The 22,992-nt window shown below is 35.4% G+C and overlaps 2 protein-coding genes across 4 annotated transcripts in view; both read right to left on the minus strand.

Moving 5' to 3' along the window:
• The window catches only part of exex (extra-extra), a 28,370-nt gene extending 14,811 nt beyond the window's left edge, over nucleotides 1-13,559 (minus strand). Inside the window, exon 1 of the mRNA XM_065350135.1 lies at nucleotides 11,886-13,559. Coding sequence (XP_065206207.1) covers nucleotides 11,886-12,549 — 664 coding nt within the window. The 5' untranslated portion in view covers nucleotides 12,550-13,559. The remainder of the gene's footprint in view (nucleotides 1-11,885) is intronic.
• LOC135835731 (angiotensin-converting enzyme-like) overlaps nucleotides 1-22,992 on the minus strand; it is a 138,653-nt gene that overhangs the window by 55,222 nt on the left and 60,439 nt on the right. The window lies entirely within an intron of this gene.

Consider the following 22,992-nt stretch of genomic DNA (forward strand, 5'->3'; position numbering starts at 1 on the left):
TTTAGGTTTATCGATATGTTATTTCATTATCAAGATTTTGACGTCTTCAATCATTTAAATATCCAATAATACGAATAATCAAATGGAGAAGTTCATTGAAGTTGTTGATCATAAGCCTAAAAAAGAATTTCAGTCACACTTTAGAATGTCAATTATTGTGTTTCAGAGAGTGCTACAGCTGCTGCAAAACGGTCATTCAAAAGCTGGACTGAACCATAAATTCAACTTTTTTCTACAATATGGCTCTTGGTCACACCAGATAGCTACCGATCACAGTCAAATTGAATAACGCCTCAACGGCGTGAAGAATGGCTCAACGATCTCCTCAGAAGCCATGTACTCTACGAGACATGGTGAGAATTTGTGACAGTGATATACAATAATTAAAAATTCACTACCTCCATAATATTACATTTGTTGATGTGATGTTGGCAAATGTGTCCATTTTTAATCTGTTCTTAATCCTGACAGATCAAAATGTTTTAAATGAGGAAAAAAAATCAAAAGTCTGTGAATTAAAAAAATACTATTTGTGTGGGCGCATACGGAAAGGGACCTACCGACCAAAACGTAAATTTTACAGGAGAGCCGTTTAAAGTTTTGCGCGCGGTTATTTCTCTTGTTGTTACTGTAAGATTACGTAGGGGTATTCCAACTTCGAAGGTCCTACACTTTACCACACACTCACACACGCCCTCCAATGACCTCTACCGGTCAGATTATGCACTGCATTCAAGTTTTTTCGATTATGAATTCTGTCATGGTTCACTTAGAAGCGAAAGATTTCGATGAAATGGGAGTTATTGGCAGGTTTGGGAGGTTCCATTCGATTCTCTAAGAGTTCCTACAACAATTTCAGGAAAAAAAAAAATTTTCATTTTTTGGTCGGTAGGTCCCTTTCCGTACGCGCCCTCACATTTAATGAACTATACTTATTTTATTTATTTTGGGAAAAAACCTAATGTGAGTATGCTTAATGATGAAATTCATCCCATTGATATGTTGTATGAAAATGTTGGATATACCTTGAAAGCATCAGTTATTTTACACAAAATTGGCATTGTTCAAAAAACATTTGAAAAAAATATGAATTTCAATTAAAATAAGTATGTTTTGAATATTATATTAATTTCTAATTTTTTATAGGGGCAATTGCCATTAAAGATTATAAACCATTCAAAATGAATAATGAAGAAATGCTACATAAAAACATTACTGTCAAAGTAATTGTTATTAGATGGCAAAAAAACAAGAAATTAATGGAAAAATCATTGAATCACATGAAAACTCAACACAGGATGCTGACCTGATGCCATGGTAAATAAAATTACAGATCAGTATCGCCATGAAATCAGCATTCAACGATAACGGCCACTAAATCATGGCCAACTATCAGCCATGTCACGAAAATGGGAGCCATCACAGCAAAATCGGGTGTACTGCAGAAAACACCAAGGCGCAGAAGCAGATCAAGATCAAACTCTGAATCCTCATACCTATCCTCATCGCCGTCGCCCCCGAGACGAATGCAGCTCCCAGTGTCGCAACCAAAACACCATCGCTTTCGAACCCAGCAACCCAAAGAACAGCCCGTTGATCAAGAACAGCAGCAACCTCCACCAGTACCCTATCCTTCGGAACATCGTAAATGTATAAAATGCAAGGTGGCTACGCCTACAGTAGCATTTATACATGAAGGGTTTCTTCAGTTAAGGGAAACTAAGTGAAACTCCGATATCAATGAAATAAAAAATCGAAATCCTGCCCGCACCAGAAAAAGAACACCCGATAAAAGATACGAATTCAATCCACCCCTTCGTCCTTCTTTCCGTTCGCAACATCGTTAAAAACGATACACTCATCCGATCTTAATGAAATTTTGACTACTCGCAAAATATCGGTAAACGGTTTTACTCGTTCAACAAATAAGAATCGGTATAGCGAATGAGAGAAAGGTAACGAGCAGGGCAAAGAAGAATGAAAAAAAAAGGTACCGGGAGTCTGATTGGAAAAGTATATATAAAGTATGATTTAGATATAATTTAAAGGGGTTTGTTGGATCTGTCTACCCGTGACCGACTACTCTCTCTCTCTCTTACTCTTGTTTCTTACGGCTCTAGTTCTCTCTACTTCATTTCCTAGTCGTGCGCTTTGGTCGCGAGAGTGTACCCCTTTGTCAGCGGTTAAATTCAATTAGTTGATTGAGTAGTTTCTTTAGTTACTTTGGTATACGGAAGGCTCCGGCAGAGAGCGTATTATAAGGCTCTCATAATGGCTGATGATATTTACTCTTTGGAAGTGAGCGAAAGTTTCACAGCAAAACTTTGTTAATACCCGCCTGCGCTTCGTCGCGACCACCTTTATCTGATGTTATTCTCGTGCTGCTCCATTTTCTTCTCTACCATCATGTAGCACAAATACCCACGCGCACTATTGTGGCAATTAATTCCGAGTAGGATAGAAATTCGAACATTGGAAATAAAATATACTAAATTCCTTCCTTGAAACATGAAATTATCTTTGTTCAATTCCATACAAAGTGGTGGAAAACTCGATTTTAATTTATTCATAGTCTCAAGTGCCCACTTCAGAATGTGAAGAAAAAATTCGAAATGGTTTTCATATGTTTAGGAAATTTGCACTAGGTACCAACATTGTTATCAAGTTCAGTGTAAATCATTAGCGATCATCATTACATGGTGCAAAAAAACTCGCATGACGCCAGTCAAAACCATATCCGTACTTCTCCTACAGTTATGCGGAGCGGTTTTAAGCTGGGTTCACACGTTCCAATATGTTTGACAAACGAATAGACTGATAAAAAGTATATTGAAATTTGACAGTTTTGTTGTAAAAGATGGATCGTACAGTAGTACTTGAATTTATTTCTGCTTTCAAAGAGCATTCCTTTACAAAAAATTAGCAACTCAATTCCGTTCTACAGTAGACAATGTGAAAAAAAAATAAATGCACTGAGAACTGCGAGGAAATGTAAAGTTCAGAACAGTAAAAAATCTGGTGCTGGAGCAGAAAGTGTTCACATACCAACCCTTTTCTATTATGAAGAAATGCAGTTCATTAGAGATCAAGAAGAACTTCGGACAAGCATTTCCAACATTGATGAGGTAAACAACACACAACAAGTTTGTCAAACATATTATCACCAGCCTTGCCAGAACATATCCTAATCCACATACGCTGTGTCACAGAACAACGTTTCGGAAAAACCGACTCAACGATAGTCATAGTACTTTCCTGGTTGAGTAGTTGAGTAAGGTTCCGTCAACCTGGAGAACATTTGTTTCAAACCGAATCACTGATATTACAAACTTGTTGCCTCCTACTCCATGGCATCATTGTAGAACGTTATAATGAAGTCGTTAATTAATATGACGGATGAAAGCACCAAAGACTTACCAGTAAATGGTTAAATCTACACCTACTTGATTTAACATAATTTATAATTTTTTAAAAATAATTTTAAATAGTGCTTTTGACTAATTCGTTTTACTTATTTTGTTGGTTTATTTTTGAAAAAAAAATTCCAATTTATATAGCTCGAATTAAATAATAATGTTGATTTTAAGATTCAATAATGAATGAAGTGGATATTTTTTTGATTAGAACATTAATTTTCGTGGCAATAATGACATTTAGTTTCCTGGTAATTTACCTGAAAATGCAATTTGCATTTCAGACTGTTGTAGCAGCAGGTGAAAACAACACCGAATCCAGTGCCAGTACCTCTACAAATAAATATTTTCATTGGGACTCTAAAACTACCCATTGATGCTTGGTCAAGTGGGTAGCAAGAATCAGGGTGCATACTGCATACACAGAAGGAGAGAAACTAATGCTACTGAAGTGTATGTTCAGGATGTCCTTAGATGAAAGTTTTGCCATTGAGGCTATAGTTGCAGATGAAACTTTAGCCAGTAAGGTTAATTTGCTTCCATAAGTAGTTGCATCAGCAAAATTGTTGAATCATTCAAGGAATGGACAAATTCTACGGTTAGTTTTTTATTTTATTTGTCAAAGCTTCACCTTGAAGGCACATGATTCATGAAATTTTCACCATATAGGTTGTCAGTATGTGTGAATTGTAGGTAAAAAACTCAGATCCATTACCCATCTGTACAAAAGCATTGCTGACGAAATGATGCAGCACGGGGCATGAAATAACGGCCACTCAAGTTTAAAATAAATTTCAATGAATTGAGGAGGCCTTCAGAAGGTCCCAGTCCTGAAATGATAGCACAGGCAGGAATAGGGAGGACATAGAACACTATGAGTAAATCCATATTGTTTACATTTTTTGAAGAAAAAATAATTTTAAAAAAAATTTGAAACGTCAAACTCAAATTTCTAATCACAAAGCACAATTAAAAAAAGTTCAACGTTAAAACGAACAGAAAACATGAGATTGGGCAAATTCGTTCGAAATCTTGATTCAATTCGAAGAGAGGATTCGAATCAGATTCATAGAATCCATAATGCAAAACGAACCAATACTATTGTTTTCAGACAAACAAGAAATGCACTTTACAGTTCTAGTTGAAAATAGATTTTATCTGAATTTTTCATTTTTGAAGTTAAAAGGGGGTTAAGTACACGATTTTTATTTGAAAATTAATTATTATTACTATGTACATTGTTGTTTAAACTGCATTTTCTGCATATTTTAAAAGTTCAGGTATGGTTTCTTCAGAAATCACTACTTCATAGTATTCTGGTTTTATGGGTCATTATAAAAAAATGAATATACCTACCTAGGTATTAATGTTAGTGAAGAAGATTATTTTTCCTATTGTTTCAATGAGGTCACTGATGGGATCATCTTTGATGTTAACAAATGGGATATGAATAACCTGATTATCCTGGCAGTAACACAAATTCAATTTTTTGAAAATTCTAATTGTAATATTCATCATAAAAAATGACAGTTGGTGATCTTCTGTACAAAAAATGTACAGATTGTTATTATACTCAGGAAACAACGAACACGATGAAGTGGCAGGGAAACTGACACCGGAATCCATAAAGGATTTCGGGCAACACTGAAGATTGGACTTAGTTTCCCTAAAGAGCTTTAAGTTTACCCTTGAATTCGAGTTATAGATATTTTGAAATGGCTTACGCTGAATATAAATATAAAAAATAATCATAATAAATACAGGATAATTTATTTGATTAATGATCGATGTTGTAAAGCAATTGGTTGTCATATTTTTGCTAAATAAATTCAAATCGAATCAACCCTGGGCTGAGTTTACATTCATTGATAAGCATTGGTAACACCGCCATTTCACATACTTTATGTCTATACAGAACCGATGGATGTAGATGAAGATAACGAGACCAAGTAAAGCATTTTAGACCAGATTTTCAACGCTACAATGAAAATTTCTCCGATCACACGGATAAAAACTGACATTATCGAAATCGGAACATACTTCAAAATGTAAACTATAATTTCCTCTACCAAAGTTGATTTGATAGAAGAAAAATCTGCAGCTAATTCGACAGCACAATGCACGTCAATTCAATATCTTCCATACAGTCAGCTGATTGTCTGGGTCCACTTCCCGCCAACTTCAATTAATACTCCCATCAATGGTGGCAGTAGAGTTCGGTTAAGTAAACGGTTTCTTAATACTTTGTTTTTACTCTACTTTTGCTTGTAAACATTTCCCTAAAAATGGCTAATGAGGTCGGATAATTTATATTCCTAAACAGATTTCACAAAAGTACATATCAACTGTTTTAAACTGGCTGTGGAAGAACTATACGCGTTTAATCCTTTTTTTTGCCTGCATACTATAAATGACGTTTCAACGTTAAATTAATTTCAGTTTAGTGTGTAATGGCATTTCAGGCGGAAACTGTCAAGTGAGTAAATTACACATTAAAATACTGTCATATCTCTTCACAGAGAATTTCATTTCAAATGCAATATTAATGTAAATAACTGATACAACCGAGAAAAGAAACTCTGATAGGTAAATAATTTTTCAGCCTATTTCGCCAAAGAAGGTATGTACGTATGCAAATGCACAAACATGACTGGAACTGCAGAGAAATTCGATCTAAAAAATTCACTTATTCATAACGTTAAATTTGTACAAATGTAAATTACATAAGTTGGATTAGTAAAGGCGCGTTTGTTTGAGTAAGAAAAGTCAGAGCGAGAAAGATGAAAAAAAAACGCTCGGCTTGTCGCGTTAATAATGTCGGTAATTATTTTAAACTGTGTAAAAAGGTATTATATCGCTTAGTTATACCCCGAGCCGCGAATAAAATGAGCACCAAAGGATACGCGGACGGTAGCGGTGAAACGAAGCATCCGAGGGAGAATACAAAGATATAGCAACAGAAGCGGCAGCATCATCAGTGGAAACGAGAAGAAAATTAAAACGAGCAAAGAGTTTCGCTTTTGTTTAAATCAAACAACAAAACGAGAAAAATATGTGGAAAAGCGGCGGGAAAATGGCGACGTGCCCGGGAGGGGCGCGCAGTACTTCGAGACGAGCCTGGTTACGATGCCGTGGATGGAAGCGAGCATTATAAGAAAGTATTATTTAAAAGGTACACAGTCATTAGTATAAGTTGCTAATTACCGGGCATAGCAACAGCATGGGTAATAGAAGCGCCAGCTAAAACTCAGAATTCTACCAAGGAGCTTACGGGTATAGCGGCGTTTTCCCCACCCTTTAGCACCCCCCTTTTCAGTATTGTTATACTAAGCCGCGCGGAAAACCCTCCCTTCTTTTTTCACGGTGAAAGAGAAATTATAAGCTACTTGGATCTTCATCTCGTGTCTCTCTCTAAAAACACTCTAATTGAGAGCGAAACCACGCCCTGCTAGTTGGAATCTCGCTGGCGAAGTTGCCCGGCGCTATTAACGAAAGGGGAAGAATTCTCTACAGCCAGCGAAATACAGAGAGAGAAAGATGCTAAAAAATCAACTCGTTATTGTACCATCTTTACGTCTCTAAAGTCTAAAGCGCAAATTTTCGGCAACTTGTAACGTTCTTCTGCTACAGAGAAAGTATACAAGGTATGGAGGAGAAAGGGGGCGAGGGAGTACGAAATTTGAAAGGGGTATGAGAATTTTTTACGCGGTTTCGTAATATAATACAATACTTACTCTATACACTGGGCGAATTTATATTCGGCTGATTAATGCGTTTTACCCTCGCGAACGCCAAACTCCATCCTCCCCCTGTATTCGTCATGAGTCGCGTCTCGGGACGCTATTATAGGCAGTTATACCGTATAAATGAATTATTTATGGGAATCAACATCGCGTCGCGTCGCTCGGTTGAATGGAGATACACGATGATGCTGAGGAGTATCGCGGTGTTTATCCAATTAGCAAAATTATCTTCCTTTAGGGGTTCCACTTCGCGTGTATCTTTCGCAATTGTACGTACGGATACGCAAATCGCCGAAAAATCCAAATTATTAATGTACGATGTTCAAAAATAAAGAAAAATGTAGGTAGTCTAATTAAATTAACGATGAATCCTAAGTATCACCCAAATCAGTCGTTCATGTTTCAAAAACATCATACTGCACAAAATATGGATTTTTGGAACACAACAAATAAACTACGACTTGATGATGAAAATATATTCACCAAGAAGCTAACGATTCGCCATTTTTTTAATATTTTATTTTTGCTGACACCTCTACCTCACCTTGCAAGTGGGTAAATATGCAATCATAGCATTTAAAAAACAGGTAAAAAGTAAGACACAGACCATTTTCAATGCATTTTTTATTGTACATAATTTGTGTAAGAATAGATTTAAAACCAGCAAGTACCTAAATCATCCAAATGCGTATGTCACTGAAAAAGGATTTTTTCCCGTTTTTCCCCCAATTTACAAAGTTGTCTGCTTCTTGATTTTCATTGTCAGTTTTCTTGTTCCATTCATTTTTTTAAAATAATGCTTACATGATTCAAAGTATTTAAAATTTCATTCAACAGACATTTTTTGGTTTTCAAACTTTTAATTCAATTTCTTACACTTTTTTCTCGACTTCTCTTCACATCAACTCGAACAAAAAACGAAGCAAACTCTTCAAATTTCGTTCTGATTTTTAACCACCATTTTAATTTTTAGGAGGTGAGAGGAGTGGAAAGGGAAGAGCGAGCTTCTCACTTTTCACGAATTTTCTATTCTTAACGAAGCTAGAAAGTAGGAAAATTTGAAAGCTCAAACAATATCAAACTGGTTAAACTTTCAAGACTGCAGTTAAAAAAAAAATATGAAAAATTCAAACTCGATCATTAAAATTTGAAAGGCTCAAAACTGAAATTTTGAGGTGTAAGTTCAACTTTTCATAATCATTACTCAAGTTGAAAGCTACCAAAAAATTATAAAAAATTACTATGAGGTTTCTTCTTAATCTTTACCTTTTTTTTAAACAACTTGTTTTCGGATTTCACCGGTCTATATGAGGAAAGGAGCACAAAGGCTACCATTTTGATCAAAATTTAAAAACCTATATTAATGAAAATAAGAATACGAGATTATGAATTTGTTGAATGAATTGTTACTAGGATATTCTGCATTTGTTTTTTGTTTTTCAGAACTGAAATACCAGGGTGTCTAACAAAATTTCTCCGAAGAAATGCAGTACTTTTACAGTACCTTTTGCATTACCTTATTTTTTTTATCCAGCTTACACCGACCCCCCCCCCCCCCCAAAAGAAAAAAATATTTTTGAACCGGTTGTTATTTGTCGATTAAGACGCTCTGATAAAATTTTTACAGGTATTAATTTAACTAGTGTTGCCATCTTTTGAGGTACAACATGAACATTTTTTTTTTTTAATTTTCACCAATTAATTCATTTTGAGGTTTTTAAAAAATTTTAAATCAATGATTCTGAGAAAAATACAGTACTTTTCAGGCAAAACGCAGTACTTTGCAGTACTTGCAGTACCGAGGATTTCAATGCAGTACTTTTACAGTACTTGCAGTACCTGCAGTACCTGTTAGACACCCTGAATACATATTTCTGTATAATCAAATGGAGAAATATAAGATGCCTAGTAAGAGGAATACAAACTCTTAATTTTGAACTTTTCATATGACATACTCGTATGTATGTTGCGAAACAATTCGGGAAAAAAAGAAAGAACGAGCTGCAAAGATGAGAATTTGTTTTCATATGCGTGGTAAGAAAAAAATTTCATGTCCTATCATGCAGATTGGTTTTTTTTTTAATTATGCGTTAAGATTCAGTCAGCATATTGCATGTACGATTCAAATGTATCCTTTCAGAATAATTACATTTTAGTACTAGCAATAAATAGTAAGTAATATGTTTTACGTTTTTCTTTTCGGCATAGTTTTTTTAAAACATAAAATTTCAACTTTTCAAAAATGAAATGGAACATGAAGATGTAAGTATTTGGTTTACCATGACCGACACCAAAAATTTTAAAACAAGTATACGTTGACCATTAAAACTGAAAATTTTCCTGCGCTTTATTGAGGTCATTTGGCCATGATTTTATGCTAGGCTCCATCAAAATTTGAAAAAAGACTCATACTACTATCTACTTGTGCGTTCATATTTTGACTATAGGTACCAACAAAATTTAAGGCGATTTCGATTGATTGATAAAATTTTCAGTGTTGTAGCGTCCTATGTATTTCAGTTGTGAACAAAATACGAACGTGGAATTATCTGCAGGAAGTAGGTAAGGACATCCTAATTTTCATCATTTGGATTGTCTTTATTTTATGTACCTTCAACTAAAAATTGAACGCGCTGGGGTTTTTAGAAAAATGGAATGCAAAAAACTTGAAGAGGTTTTCATTACCCTAACGTCTTCAATTTTGAGTTTCGGCAAAAAAAAAGAATATAACTCGACTTCGTAGGAATGTTCATAAATCTAATTTACCAATGATGTGCAAAATGTGCAAAATTGAAAGTGCTAGAATACTTTCAAAAATTTTCTCAAGCATTGCTTTCTTCAATTTTGAAAAAACTTCAACGCAGCTTACGTGACTCGGTCAACACGAAATCCGAAGGTGGTATTGCCTATCTCTCATCAAATCTGACTGATTCTGTAAAACAAGATCGACAGACATACTTCCTCCACCACTCGTACATGATAATTGATAACCATCGATCACCTCCGAAATTAAGCTTATATTTTTATTCGATGCTTTTCAATATCATTATTTTTTCTAATTAGATGATTTCATTTTTTTTTCCAGGTTAGTAACCTATGTTCCAATCGGGTTCACGGATGATGAAATAGACGAAATTCAATCAAGAAATACAAATCTGACAAAATCTTACGTTGAAAAAGTGCAAATCCCGGAAAATATTCATGTACCATTCGATAATACTTCCATTATGGTAGAACAGACGGTTCGAGAACATTCCGTAACTGCGGAATACCTTCGCAAAAGAGATTTACCGAATGCCCACTATTGGCTTGTTAACCAACAACGTGCAGAATTAAATATAATCATGTACCAATACATGATTGTAGCTGAAACCCAATATAAAGCACAGTGAGTATATAAAACCATTACTTTATATTGTCATGCAATTTTAAAATGTTTACTAATTTTTTATTTTTTCTTTTATATCAGTTCGAGTTACGAAATCCCAATGATGGACCAGGCTGCCTGGACCAATTTCCGTAACGAATTTGAAAAACTAAGACAGCTGGTTTACAGAAGATCAGAAGAAATTCTCGTTAACCAATTAAAAAGCTTTGAAAAAAAACCACCGCAACCCTCCATGAAGAGAACGAAGCCGAGAAGCTAAATAAAGAATACGAAACATTAAGTAAGTATAAACGAAGTAAGCACAACTTTGTTTGTACCTTTTTGCAATATTTTATTACTTATTTCAGAGGAAGAAATAGAAACTAATTTCGATTGGAAGAAGATAGAGCCCGATGCACAAAACGTGATTCCGATACATGATTCTACCCTACATATCGAGCAGAAAATTAGCAGCCTCATTCAAAAATGGATGTATTCGAAAAGTTTTGAGAAAAATGTCCAATTATCAAGGATTTCATGTTGGATATACATTTTTCATAGCTTCAGAAAATTAAATTTCAATTTTTCAGCATTTTTTTCGTTCGACGACGTCACAACAAACTTGAGCGACCGTTTCTAATGTAGGTGCTGATACAAAGCCGTCACATTGGCTATGAAGGAGGGGGGGGGCTTCAAAAGAAATTGGAGCATTATTTCGGTCAGATGACATACGTATTGTCATTTATAACCAAAATTCTCAAAAACATATTAACTATAAACCTTGATAAATCAAGTGAATTTCATTTCTAGACTTCATTTCCATTTCACGATAGAAATTTCACCCAGAAGAAGGGGAAAATTCCGACAAATATCAATTCGACATTGTGAAAAAAAAAGTGAAAACTAGGTATCTAATAACGCCAAATATACACGCGTAATATGCAAAAACAAATAAACGAGATGATCCGCTGACAAAGCTCAATGTAAATAGAAAGAGAACCCCCTAGTTCGCAGGTAAATGACACGCATCATCTAAACATACACGCTTGTTTATATTAAAATATACGAAGGGTTGTCAGATATAAATGCGAAAAATACGTATCACGGTTTTTTTTTTCAACACCACATCCGCGATAGTTTGCGGTAACGATGAAAAAATTGAGTAACTACAATAAAAAAAATCCCTACGCCTTTTTTATGGGCCTATTTTTCGCCAATGTTCTGCACAATCGCTCTTTAGGAAACCTGGTCGATAATTTGTCAGCCGGATCACCTGTTCAAAGTCGAGGCCTACAACACGAAAATCTCGAGCAAAGCTTTCCACCATGCAATGCCTAGGCCAATTCAAAACCAAAACACTACCTGAAGACTCTTGTAATCTAGGCCCAGCGTAAAACATTCCAGCTCTGGCAAACCATTCGAGCTGCATTTGCTGCAGGTGTCCAGCAGTCATCGTCGAATGTCCCACAGGACTGGTCAGCATTTTACTCACAGCACCGGGTATATTTCCAATAGTCCTAGAATTGATATCCATTCGTGGTAACGGTTGAAAAGCCGAACTTCCGACCGGATACAATCCGTAGAAATTCCCATTGGGGGTTACATTTCCATCGTGATTAGCTCCGCCATGATTGGCTAAGATGGCAGCGGCCGAGGTCATCAGCAGATTAGACGATCGGCCGGATATGGTTGTAGGTAAATGAATACCGTCGTCGGTGAAAGGAGCTCGGCCCAGTTCCTGGATTTCGGATCCGGGTGATATGGAAGCACTTCTCGAACTATGAGGGGAATTGGTGGATGTAGCCGGTGAACTGGTACAGATACGTTTATCTTTGGCTAATAAGGCATCGATACAGAAACTTGTACGGTTCGTAGTGGTCATCGTTTCGTTAGGCGACAAACTTCCATCGCTGTCGGTGATTGTTCGATCGGAATAATGCTCTGGTTCGGCTTTGACGACGTGAGATCGGCTACAAATACTCGCAGTCCCCGATTCCTCGTCTCCGTTCGACATGTTTTTCAGCATCGGAAATCACCGGCAATCTAATCGCCTATAAACGTGAACGGTGAAAAATCACGATCGAGAACCACGTGCTTTATTTTTCGAGACCAACAAAAAAATAATAAAAAAAGACGAGAGGAAAAAACACGACGAAATTTAACCGCTTTATACGCGCGTCAACCCTCGTAATTTATAAATTGACACCAATAAACCACGAAAAGACGAAGACGACGACGTCGAAAAACGATACCACTCTCACCATCGTATCGCCGAGATTTGTGTTGGAAAAACAGCACTCTCACACACGACCAAAAAGCAAGAAGTAAAAGGTTGGAAAATATCCAGACGAGCGCGATATGTAAGGTTAACAAGGGGTAAAAGATACTTTTCACATTATTTCTTCTCTTTCGCAGACACAAAAACGTTGGCATAAGAGAGAAGATTGAATTTCAGATATACTTTTAACTTCGCTTATTGGTCGTTTGTCGATTCGTAAACCACGCCCTTTAAAGTTCATCACAACAATGTAACCGCTATTTCGCATCCCTCTCTTTGCGCCGACAAACGACCCCGCGACCAGAACACCGACCAGGACCAGCGCGAAAAATGACGTAGGGGAAAACTACCCTGTTCGTATCCGCCGCGCCGTTCCTTCAAGTCAACTACTGCGCGTACCACCATCTCCATCGCTACCCCGAGCACTATACGGTATACGACTACTGTGGAACTGAACCTATAGTGCAATCATCATTATAATACAATATTAAGCCATATTCTACATAACTAATGACACAGCTTTCCCGCTTCAACGCCCGCCATTTTCCAACGTTTAACTTTTCACCGCCGCTACCATCGTCGACGTCGTAGTTGACGACGACGGTGGCGCGACGGCAGTATCATAGCTCTCTTTTCAACTAAAAATGCCGCTTGTACTGATATTTTCCTTTTATTTTTGATACGAGAAACTCTCTATAGACTCCGTTAATTTTCTTATTGAAGTTTTGAACGGTCGCAAGTAACCATTATCCATCTTATACACATTTTAATTTTAGGAAAAAAAGTCTTACTTCAAATGTATGCCCTTATAAAATTGAATCATCGAAATAAATTCTTGTGATACTTCAAAAGATAGGGCAGATCGTGAAAAAAAAAATAGTTGCAAAATTTCGATAAAATTCAGTCGAAACCTGTATTTTGGGTTAAAAATCACCCTAAACAAATTTTAGCTCCGAAGAGGGAGCAATATCTTCAAAACACGAAATCACTCCAAATAAGCGAGTTTAAATTTTTTTACTGCTCAATACATAGATCTCTAAAAGTGATGTTGGATTTCAATAGCAATGGAAATAGGCTAACGCAGAATCTCAAATTTAGATGGCTACGTATGCCAAACATGGCAAAAGTGGCCAGTTACCTCAAAATCATTGAAATAAAATCGCCTAAATTTGGAAAGAACATTCCTGCACCTAAAGAGTTGTTGCAAAAGATGAAAAAATTTGATTTCGGAAGTGACAAAGTCACACTGAGACAGACAAATACATAGTTGGTATGGACAGATCCAGTTAAGTTGACATAACGCATACTAAAAGTTGCGATCTAGTAATTTATTCTTCCACAAAAAATCCAGATAGAGAATGAGTATTATTACATTAATGAAACCATGTACTTAGTAAGCAAATTCTTGAGGATGGTGATTTTGATTCAGATTGCAATTCAGTGCATACGTAGTATAGTTTTATCAGAGATATCAGATACTCATGAAAATGAAATTATTCCTAGTAATTCTAGTGATGATAAAGAAATCAATGATTTATTAAAAATTAACTGCATACTTGAAAGCACAAAACAAGAACATCTTCTAGTTGATGAAACGTGTTTACTTAATTTGTTAAAATATATTCAGTTGCCAATTTTAAGAGATACTCACACTAATTCATTGACAATTGTTAAAATATTTTCAGGTTCAATAAGACGTATGCCAAATCACTCGACCTACCAAAAAGTAATGCAAAGTGAAATAAGGAGGCATGACTGTAAATATTGTGAACCGTATCTTATATTTCATGTACTTCGCTTCAAAATTACTTACATGTCCTCAAACTGTTGAATCATGTGCAATTATGTTTGAGACAGACACGTGAAATGGCAGGCATTAAATACACAGCTTGTCAAATACTAAATGAAGGATTTATTAATAATTTAATGTTTAAAGATTGCGTTTATAAATTACTTTAATTTAATGAACATAATCGCAGTATCCCAACATTTCTTGAACAAGAAAAAAAGAGAAGTCCACATTATCACGAGATACAAGTAAGTAAGTTGACCACGAGTGAGTAGGTTTACCAAATATATTTATGACATTGTCTAGTGCAGAAACAAAATGGCTTGATTTATTAGCAATGTTCGAATTATTGACTGTTGATGATATTCAAGATTTATCTTATATACTGATTGAACAAAATCATGTAGTTCAGATCCAGTTTCTGCCGCTAGATATTTTGATCATAAATATTGAGAGGCATGCTAAAATTACTAAAATTACTTAACAAACACAAGAATGTACTTTAGGAAAACATTATATTATCAATTACTTATATCGGGATAGAATTTTAATTTAGAGGTTCGCCTCATGCTCATATGCCTTTACAGCTGGATGATGCTCCAAAGCTGATCTCGCCAAAATGATGTTCCCACTAACGGTACTGATCCACTGGCATTACAAGAGGCATTGTTGAAAGCTCTGGATGCTATTAATTTAAACCTCGAGCAAATGAATAATTCATCGCCAGGTAAAGAAAATACCGTTGATAGTGATGATCAAAATAGAACTGGGGAAATCAGGGATGAGGATAATTTGGGACCAATTTATAATCCTGATGATCGTATGTAAAAAGATAAATGTGCATTTATTTCAAACATAATTGAACAAATATAATGACAGCACGAGAAAATAAATATAATTGAAGTTTGAGTAAGTTATTTAATGTTCATTTTATTATTATTTGTTGCAAGCAGTTTGTTTTTTTCCAATTGTCCAGAATTCTATCAGTAGCGACTAGTAGCTTACTACATAGGTACAGTTGAAAGATCAGTATGGACAAGGTTTGATACCTGAAGCTGAGCAGAAAGCAAGCTTGTTGTTGTAGGAGTGCTTTTGATGAATTAAAGATGATTGAAAATTACCATAAAGAATTTACTGAATTTCGAAAATGAATCCGAAATCAAGTTTATATTATCATAGATGCTTTGTTTATTATATTTTTGTATCTTTTTGGTAACAATCCGGACACCCATGCCAGAAGCACGGAGTATATTGCCCGAGCGTTGGTCAAGTTCACACGGCGCGCTCGTGGGAAATCAATGGCATTCGGGCATGCTGACGGCTCGCCCCTTTTCGAGGTTCTCATCGTTTGAGTGAACTCAAATTGAAGATCTGGTGATTTCATCATAAGGCATCACTCCAAAGTAACAAAAAAGAAAAAAACTATCTCAAAAAAATTTATACGTTGCAAAAGACGAGGCAACTTGAAACACAGTTCTTGCTTATTCGTAACTCGAAAAACGTGTATTTGAATGAAAAAATTTCCAAAAACGACTTTTTTGCAATTTTCTTTCCAAAACAAAAAAATGCGAAATACTTATTGTAATTAATCTGGATTTCTGAAGCCAACACATTGCTATTGTTTGGATGAGATTTTCACACAGCACGTGGAAACGATTACTGAATTGAAAATCAGACATAAAATCCAATTTAGCAAATGGAAAGTAAACAATGGATGATTTCCATTTTCTCCTAATGAATATTTTTACATGACTAAGATTTAGATTAGATTTCATGTCTGATTTCCAAATCAGTTATCAATTCTATGTGTTGTCTGAAAATTTCATTCAAAGTACAACAAAGGTTTGGCCTCAGAAATCACCAGATAAATTATCATTTTTTGTAAACTTTAATTTCTAAATAATTGACTTAGGTACCAAAATTGTTGTTTTTCAATTTTCAACGTGATTTTTCAATAGGTGTAGGTGGAATAAAGCTCTCTTAGCGACATAAATTAACGTATCATTCATTCATTTTTCAACAGATGTACATTCCACCTTCTGTAGATACTAGTAACTTTAGGAAATACGGTTTGCCCATTTTTCATTGTTTTACGATCTTATTTTTTCCCCTAAAAATTTATATATCTGATGATTTCTATGTTTAGTCGCCGTTACTTCATAATTTACACACTTTTTCTCATTCCACTACACGTATTTCTAGTCGCAAATAAGTAAAAACTTTTTTTTTCAATTTCCTCTTTCACGACGCGAAAATTTATTTTATAGATGATTTTTTTCTGTTTTGTAACTTTGGAGTGAAGCGATATGATGAAATCACCAGATCTTCAATTTGGGTTCACTCAAATTATGAGAACCTCAAAAGGGAATTATTTTTGCTTCAGGTGAAAACAACATTCCATTGTCAATTTTGAGAGATACTCATGCTGATTCATTGACATTTCTTAAAATACTTTCATATTCAATAAGACGTATGTCAAATCACTTGACCTACCTAAAAGTAATGCAAAGTGAAATAAGCAGGTATAACTGTAGATATTGTGAACCATACCCTATATCTTATAGGTATGTACTATGTAACTTCAAAATGACGTGTCTTAAACTGTTAAATCATGTGCAATTATGTTTGAGACAAACACGTGAAATGGTAGATATTAAATGGGTTTAAACTTTTGTGTAATTACTTAATTAGTATAGTTCAACATCTATGAGCATACTGGATTTCAATAGAGAAAGTTACATAATGAAGATACCTTTTTTTTTGGGACATCATAGTAAAAAAGGCAGGCGTAAGCAAGTACTTTTTTCTTTTTCATTTTTAGAAAGATGTTCCAATTCTAAAAATATTTGTTCATCCAATTTTATTAAATGTTTTCATGATATTTATGTATTAAAAAATGCTTGAATTTCTATGAACCAATATTTAGGCGGATTTTGGTTTGTTCAAGCTTTGTAAATAAGTATATATTATATGGTTTCTCAAGTTGAGGCTACATCCGTATGATTTAACAGACCAAAATTACAAAAACATAAAATTAAGATGAGATGCCTGGGCTGAGATATCCTGGGTTACTGGATATTCAAGTGGTATGTTCATATTTCATTATTACAACCCATACTGACGACAAATATTGCAGCTGGTCTTTGCTTCAGTGTTTAGTTTCTGATAACCAAAGAAATGAGAATAGAACAGATACTAAAATCGTACATCAGTGCTTGAATTGATATTTATGTACGTTCTTTCAAACTACTATTAGTATCTACATATTTTACTCTAGGTACATATATCATCTCCAGAAATGTCATCCTCAGTAATGATGTCACTTGAGATTGACTTGAAGAAATGGATACCTCAGTTTTTGATATTTTGAAATTTTCATATTTTGCTACAAACCCACAAGAATGAATTGATTGATTTTTTCCAAGTTTTTTAAATTTTAGGACTGTTCTGATGTACAAGGTTATGTATTTTCATCTCATAGAAAAATGATTAGATTCTATCAGATCTAACCTCACATCGTTACATCTTGGTATAGTAAATCTCTAATATCTCATCAATGAATTTTCGATGAAATTGGTTAGTTCGTTCGTTATACCTCGTTTTCGTTAATATCTTCAACTAGAGGATAATCTTTAGTTCGGTAAAAGCCTCCTTGAGGATAATCTTTCGTAAAATGGCGAACCGCCGTACTGTTGAGCAGCTTAAAAAGCTCTGTGATAATGTTATCAGTGTATTCGACAATACCCAGAAGTGGGCAGACAACCCTCAGACCAGTAAATCCGCACCGGAGCTTCGAAGGCGTATTCGACACCTTAAAGAGCAGTTTGGTTTGTTCGCTTCGTACAATGATGATATACTTATCGCTGAAAATGACGACATCGAGTCAGATTGCGCAGAGACCGCAGCAACCGCTGAAACCAAGTACTTTGAACTCTCGCCCAATTGTACCGCTCCTTTAGGTCTTTGGTACTGTAGCGTGAGAATAAAAAAATGTTCTGAAGAATCCACCCAACAGTTGGACGCATATCTCTATGAAAAAAGAATAGACTAATCGCAAGCTGAAATATTTTTTGAAAATTTTAAATCAAATTTTCCAAATATATTTTTTTTTGGGGGGGGGGGGTGTTTATAATTGCAAGGTTATTACACCCGTGTAGAGAGGGGTTTAGATTTGATTTATTAGGTTGTTTTTTTTTAGTAGGGTTGTGAATTTTTGGATTTCAGAAATTAATAAACAAAATTGATTTTTTTTTTATTACTTACAGCTGAATATGGACCATCAAATGGACTACGTGGCGCCTCCGCATCAGCAGAAGCAGAACAACCTCAGGGTCAATCTGATGCGGCTGACTGATCTGACGAGCCAACAGCTGACTGATCTGACGAGCCAACAGCCGCCCCTAACACTAAGAACCAACCATCGGCATCAAATGTAATACTAATATGTACGTATTTTCCTAAAGCATGTTTGTGAAAATATGAGGGTCATTTAGTAAGTAAATGGACAAAGTGGCCTGGAGAGGAAACAAAGAATGCTCCTTCATCAGACTCCTGTTCTATCATAAGGTACTTTCTGCATAAGCTGTAACTTGCAACTCACAACTTCTAATTTTTGATAAGAAGTTGCTTAGTTATTGGCTAAAATTACACAACTGAATCAAAATCTTTTGCTTGAGTTGCAAGTTGCTGCCTATGCAGAACGGTCCATTGTGAAGCTAAAGTTATTGATGACTGTTTTCTCATCAGAGTCAGTGGGCTCCCGGCTCATATGAAAATTCTGTTTCAATTTCTGAATTTTGTACATTTAAGTATCAATGAAGCACCTCAAAGATCAATCTTTCCTTCTTAAAGGACTGTGTTGATTCTTCTTTAAAAAAGAAAGCGATTACATAAATTAGACAGTATGATCGATCAATATATTGAAATTGATTCGGAATTGAATATTCCAATTGTCCAAGATCAAACAAATGTAAACAATGTGATTAATATTGCAGTTTTTATTTTGTAATTGGCGAACTCCAAAGTTCTTTACTAGTGATATGTATTGGTTCTGATTTTATACTTATTTTTTATTTTTTGAGTTCACTTGTCTGTAAGAATTTTTTTATCATTGGTAATTCGTTTGCAATTGATTCTGAAACAGCGTTTCTAAATGGTATTCTAAAGGAGGTCGTCTTTATCAAAGCACCTACCTAGTACCTACGTAGTTGTGAAGGGTCGCCGCCGGCATTTGGGAAACCGTGAGCCGCTTGTTTAGCTGGAACGCTGGCCCCCAACAAATGCGCACGACTTCACTTTGAGGTGCCCAATTTTTGATCCCCAGACAGGTAAGGGATAATTTGAATATCCCATCATGTATTCTCTTTCGTTTTGAATGATAAGTTTTTAAATGATTTTTATTTATGTTCTGTATAGTGAATTTACTATTACCTCATTTGCACAAGCAAAAATGTGTTAATGATTGCTGTTTTGTAATTAATATGAAACTGCCCTTGGTTAACAAAGTGGTGTCATATGATGGCAAAACTTTCATTAAAGAAACTCTAACACCCGCCAACTCCAACGGCATACAGTTGTAACAAAGTGAACCTCTGGCGAGAGTATACATCCTGCATATTTATATTGGTGTTGTAATAAATAATAATTTATGTATAAAACTAAGACATTCATAATTTGCTCTTCAACAGATTATACCATCCTTTCCACTTGAAAAGCATTCGCGCGGGAAAGATCGGATATTTGAAAACTGTGAAAATATGTTCGTTTTGTTCCTTTTATCGGATATCGTTAATTGCACCGATTTAATGTTCGCTATGCCGCGTAATGAAAAATTCGAAGATTCCAACGAGACAAAATCCTACGAGAGTATGTACATTATTTAATCGCAGATGTTCTTCTGCAATTATCTATCAGCGGACTGTAGCCGGGGCTGAATTCGATAAACAGTTGGTCCTCGCGGAAACTGTGGCAGAAGAAGAAGTGGAGTTAGAACAGATTGTCCTCGCGGAGTCTGTTCAATCTGAAGAAGAGATGCAGTCGTTTATTTCAAAGGTAGCCATATTCGATGGTAAAGATTTTGAAGATTTTGAATCACGTTTAGATTTTACATTGAGGAGAGAAAATTTAGAAGATATGTTAGAGGAATTGGAAGAAGAAAAGAAATACAGAGAATTGAGTAAAGCAGACCAGAAAAAGGCTGACTTTAAAAGTTTTCATGGTAAATAGTATATTACACAACGAGGGCCGAAAAAGTGATTTTTGACGAGGGTGAGGTTTGTGACCCGAACGAAGTGAGGGGAACAACTCACACGAGTTCAAAATCACTTTTTCTCCGAGTTTAGTGAAGTAATTTTTCCTGAACGAGGGTGGAAAGTACTTATTTTTACATCCGAGCGATTCTCGCGAGGTTGAAAAAGTAGTACTTTTCACCCCTAGATAGGAAAAATAACAAAGCAATGTCAATTATAGTTGATAGATTGAGTAAAAAAGTTTTAAACAGAGTTAAAGATTGTACTACGGCATTCAAGATGATGACCGATTTACAAAATTATTATTTAAACGTTAGCGATATCGGAAGAGGTGCGATAAGAAGAGACTTTCATTCCTTAAAATACACCGAAGGTGGTAATATGGAGGGGTATATAAGGAAATTTGAAATTTTGGCGTCTAAGATGAGGACAGCAGGGGTGAACCTATCAAGTGAGGAAGAAGCCGAGCAATTTTGAACATCACTGCCAGGGTCATATAACGAAGTGAGGACCTGGTGGTCACTGGCAGCCAAAGCAGACAAAACATACAAGAAAATGCAGGCAAAAGCAAAGGAAATTTACGAATTCAATAAAAGAGATGAGAGTAATAATAATGTAAGTGATAATCGAGCATTCGCCTCTAGAAGTAATGATAACCAAAATTTTAATTTTTGTAATGCTAATCATTAGAATGGTAATCGAGGTAATTTTAATGAGAATCGCAATGGAAATGGTAATGGTAATTTTGAAAATCGTGCGAATTATAGTAATAATCGTTTTAATCGTAACATAAATAATTTGAATTATGAGAATCGTAATGTTAACGTAAAATATAACAATAATTGAAGTGGTAACGTAAGGCCTAATAATGATGGTAACGTATTACGTATTACCAATCCTGAAATGGGAATATGGGAGGTTCTCCAGCACGCGCACCACGGTGATGTCAACGACTATCGTTTCATCGAGTACCACAGCCTGATAGAAAACCTGGTCAACAGTGGCGTACTCAACAAATGATCAAAGCCATACTAGCCCCGCCTGTGATTCCCAAAGTCAATCCAGAACCGAATCTGATCATACAAGTAGTGTTTCAGTTGCCTCCAGCAGCCAACGACAAAGAGGATAACAATCTACTTGATCAAGCAAACCCTGAATACGATGATCCAGAAGTGAACGAAGACCCAGCACCAGTAAATCCTCCGAATTTAAACGAAGAACCAGCTCCAGAACTCTATCCTCAGCAACCTGTGGAATGTGGTTTGAAGACAGCATAGATGCAGACTGTGCTGGAGATAAAATATCGTGAAAATCAACCACAGTCTATATTATTCGTTTATTTGGTAATTCTATTGAATGGTGTTTTTGTTTGCAACATTGTTGTGCTGAAAGCTCAGCTGAAGCAGAATACATGGCAATCTGTGAGGCACTGAGGCTGCCCATGAAATTTTATTTTTAACAAGGCTCTTTGAAGAGATGATTGAGCCTATACCTTACCCTCTCACTCTTTTTGGAGACAGCACAGCAGCAATATCCATATGTACAAATTCTAGTAATGACAAGGTAAAACATATTGCACTAAAATACTTAAAAATAAGATAATATTTTCAGAACAATATTCTTAAGATGACAAAAGTAAACTTCAAGGAACATGAACAATTCACAGACTTTTCAATCAAGGTACTAAAGTATTTTTCAATTTTAAGGAATAAAATAATGCCCTGCTGAGATTTCTCTTAAGAGGAAGATCAATAAGCGTTTTGAGAAAGAGGTAAGTTGACTTTTTGTTGTAAATAAATTGAAGACACATAGGTATGTACTTTAATAAAATACCTACGAAATTTTAGAAAACCTAATCCAACCTGTGATGTTTAATTCTACATTGTTACAGAAATGTCAAAACTTGAAGCAGGTGGAATAAGAAAATTCAGAAAGAGAAGAGATTTTTTCATCCCTCTTGTAATTCGGTTCATAACCAATCTTCACGTGGTAATAAATCTTCCACACGTGACCACGTGTAAAATACATTCATTCTGCCTCCACGAAGAAAAAACCAAGTGTAAAAAGTTGAAATATTCTTTCAACCCAAAAAAAACACTATTTTCCATATTCGACGATTGAATCGCCATCGCGTACATACAAAGTATTACGATG

Source organism: Planococcus citri, chromosome 2 (genome assembly GCF_950023065.1).
Source record: "Planococcus citri chromosome 2, ihPlaCitr1.1, whole genome shotgun sequence".
NCBI lineage: Eukaryota > Metazoa > Arthropoda > Insecta > Hemiptera > Pseudococcidae > Planococcus > Planococcus citri.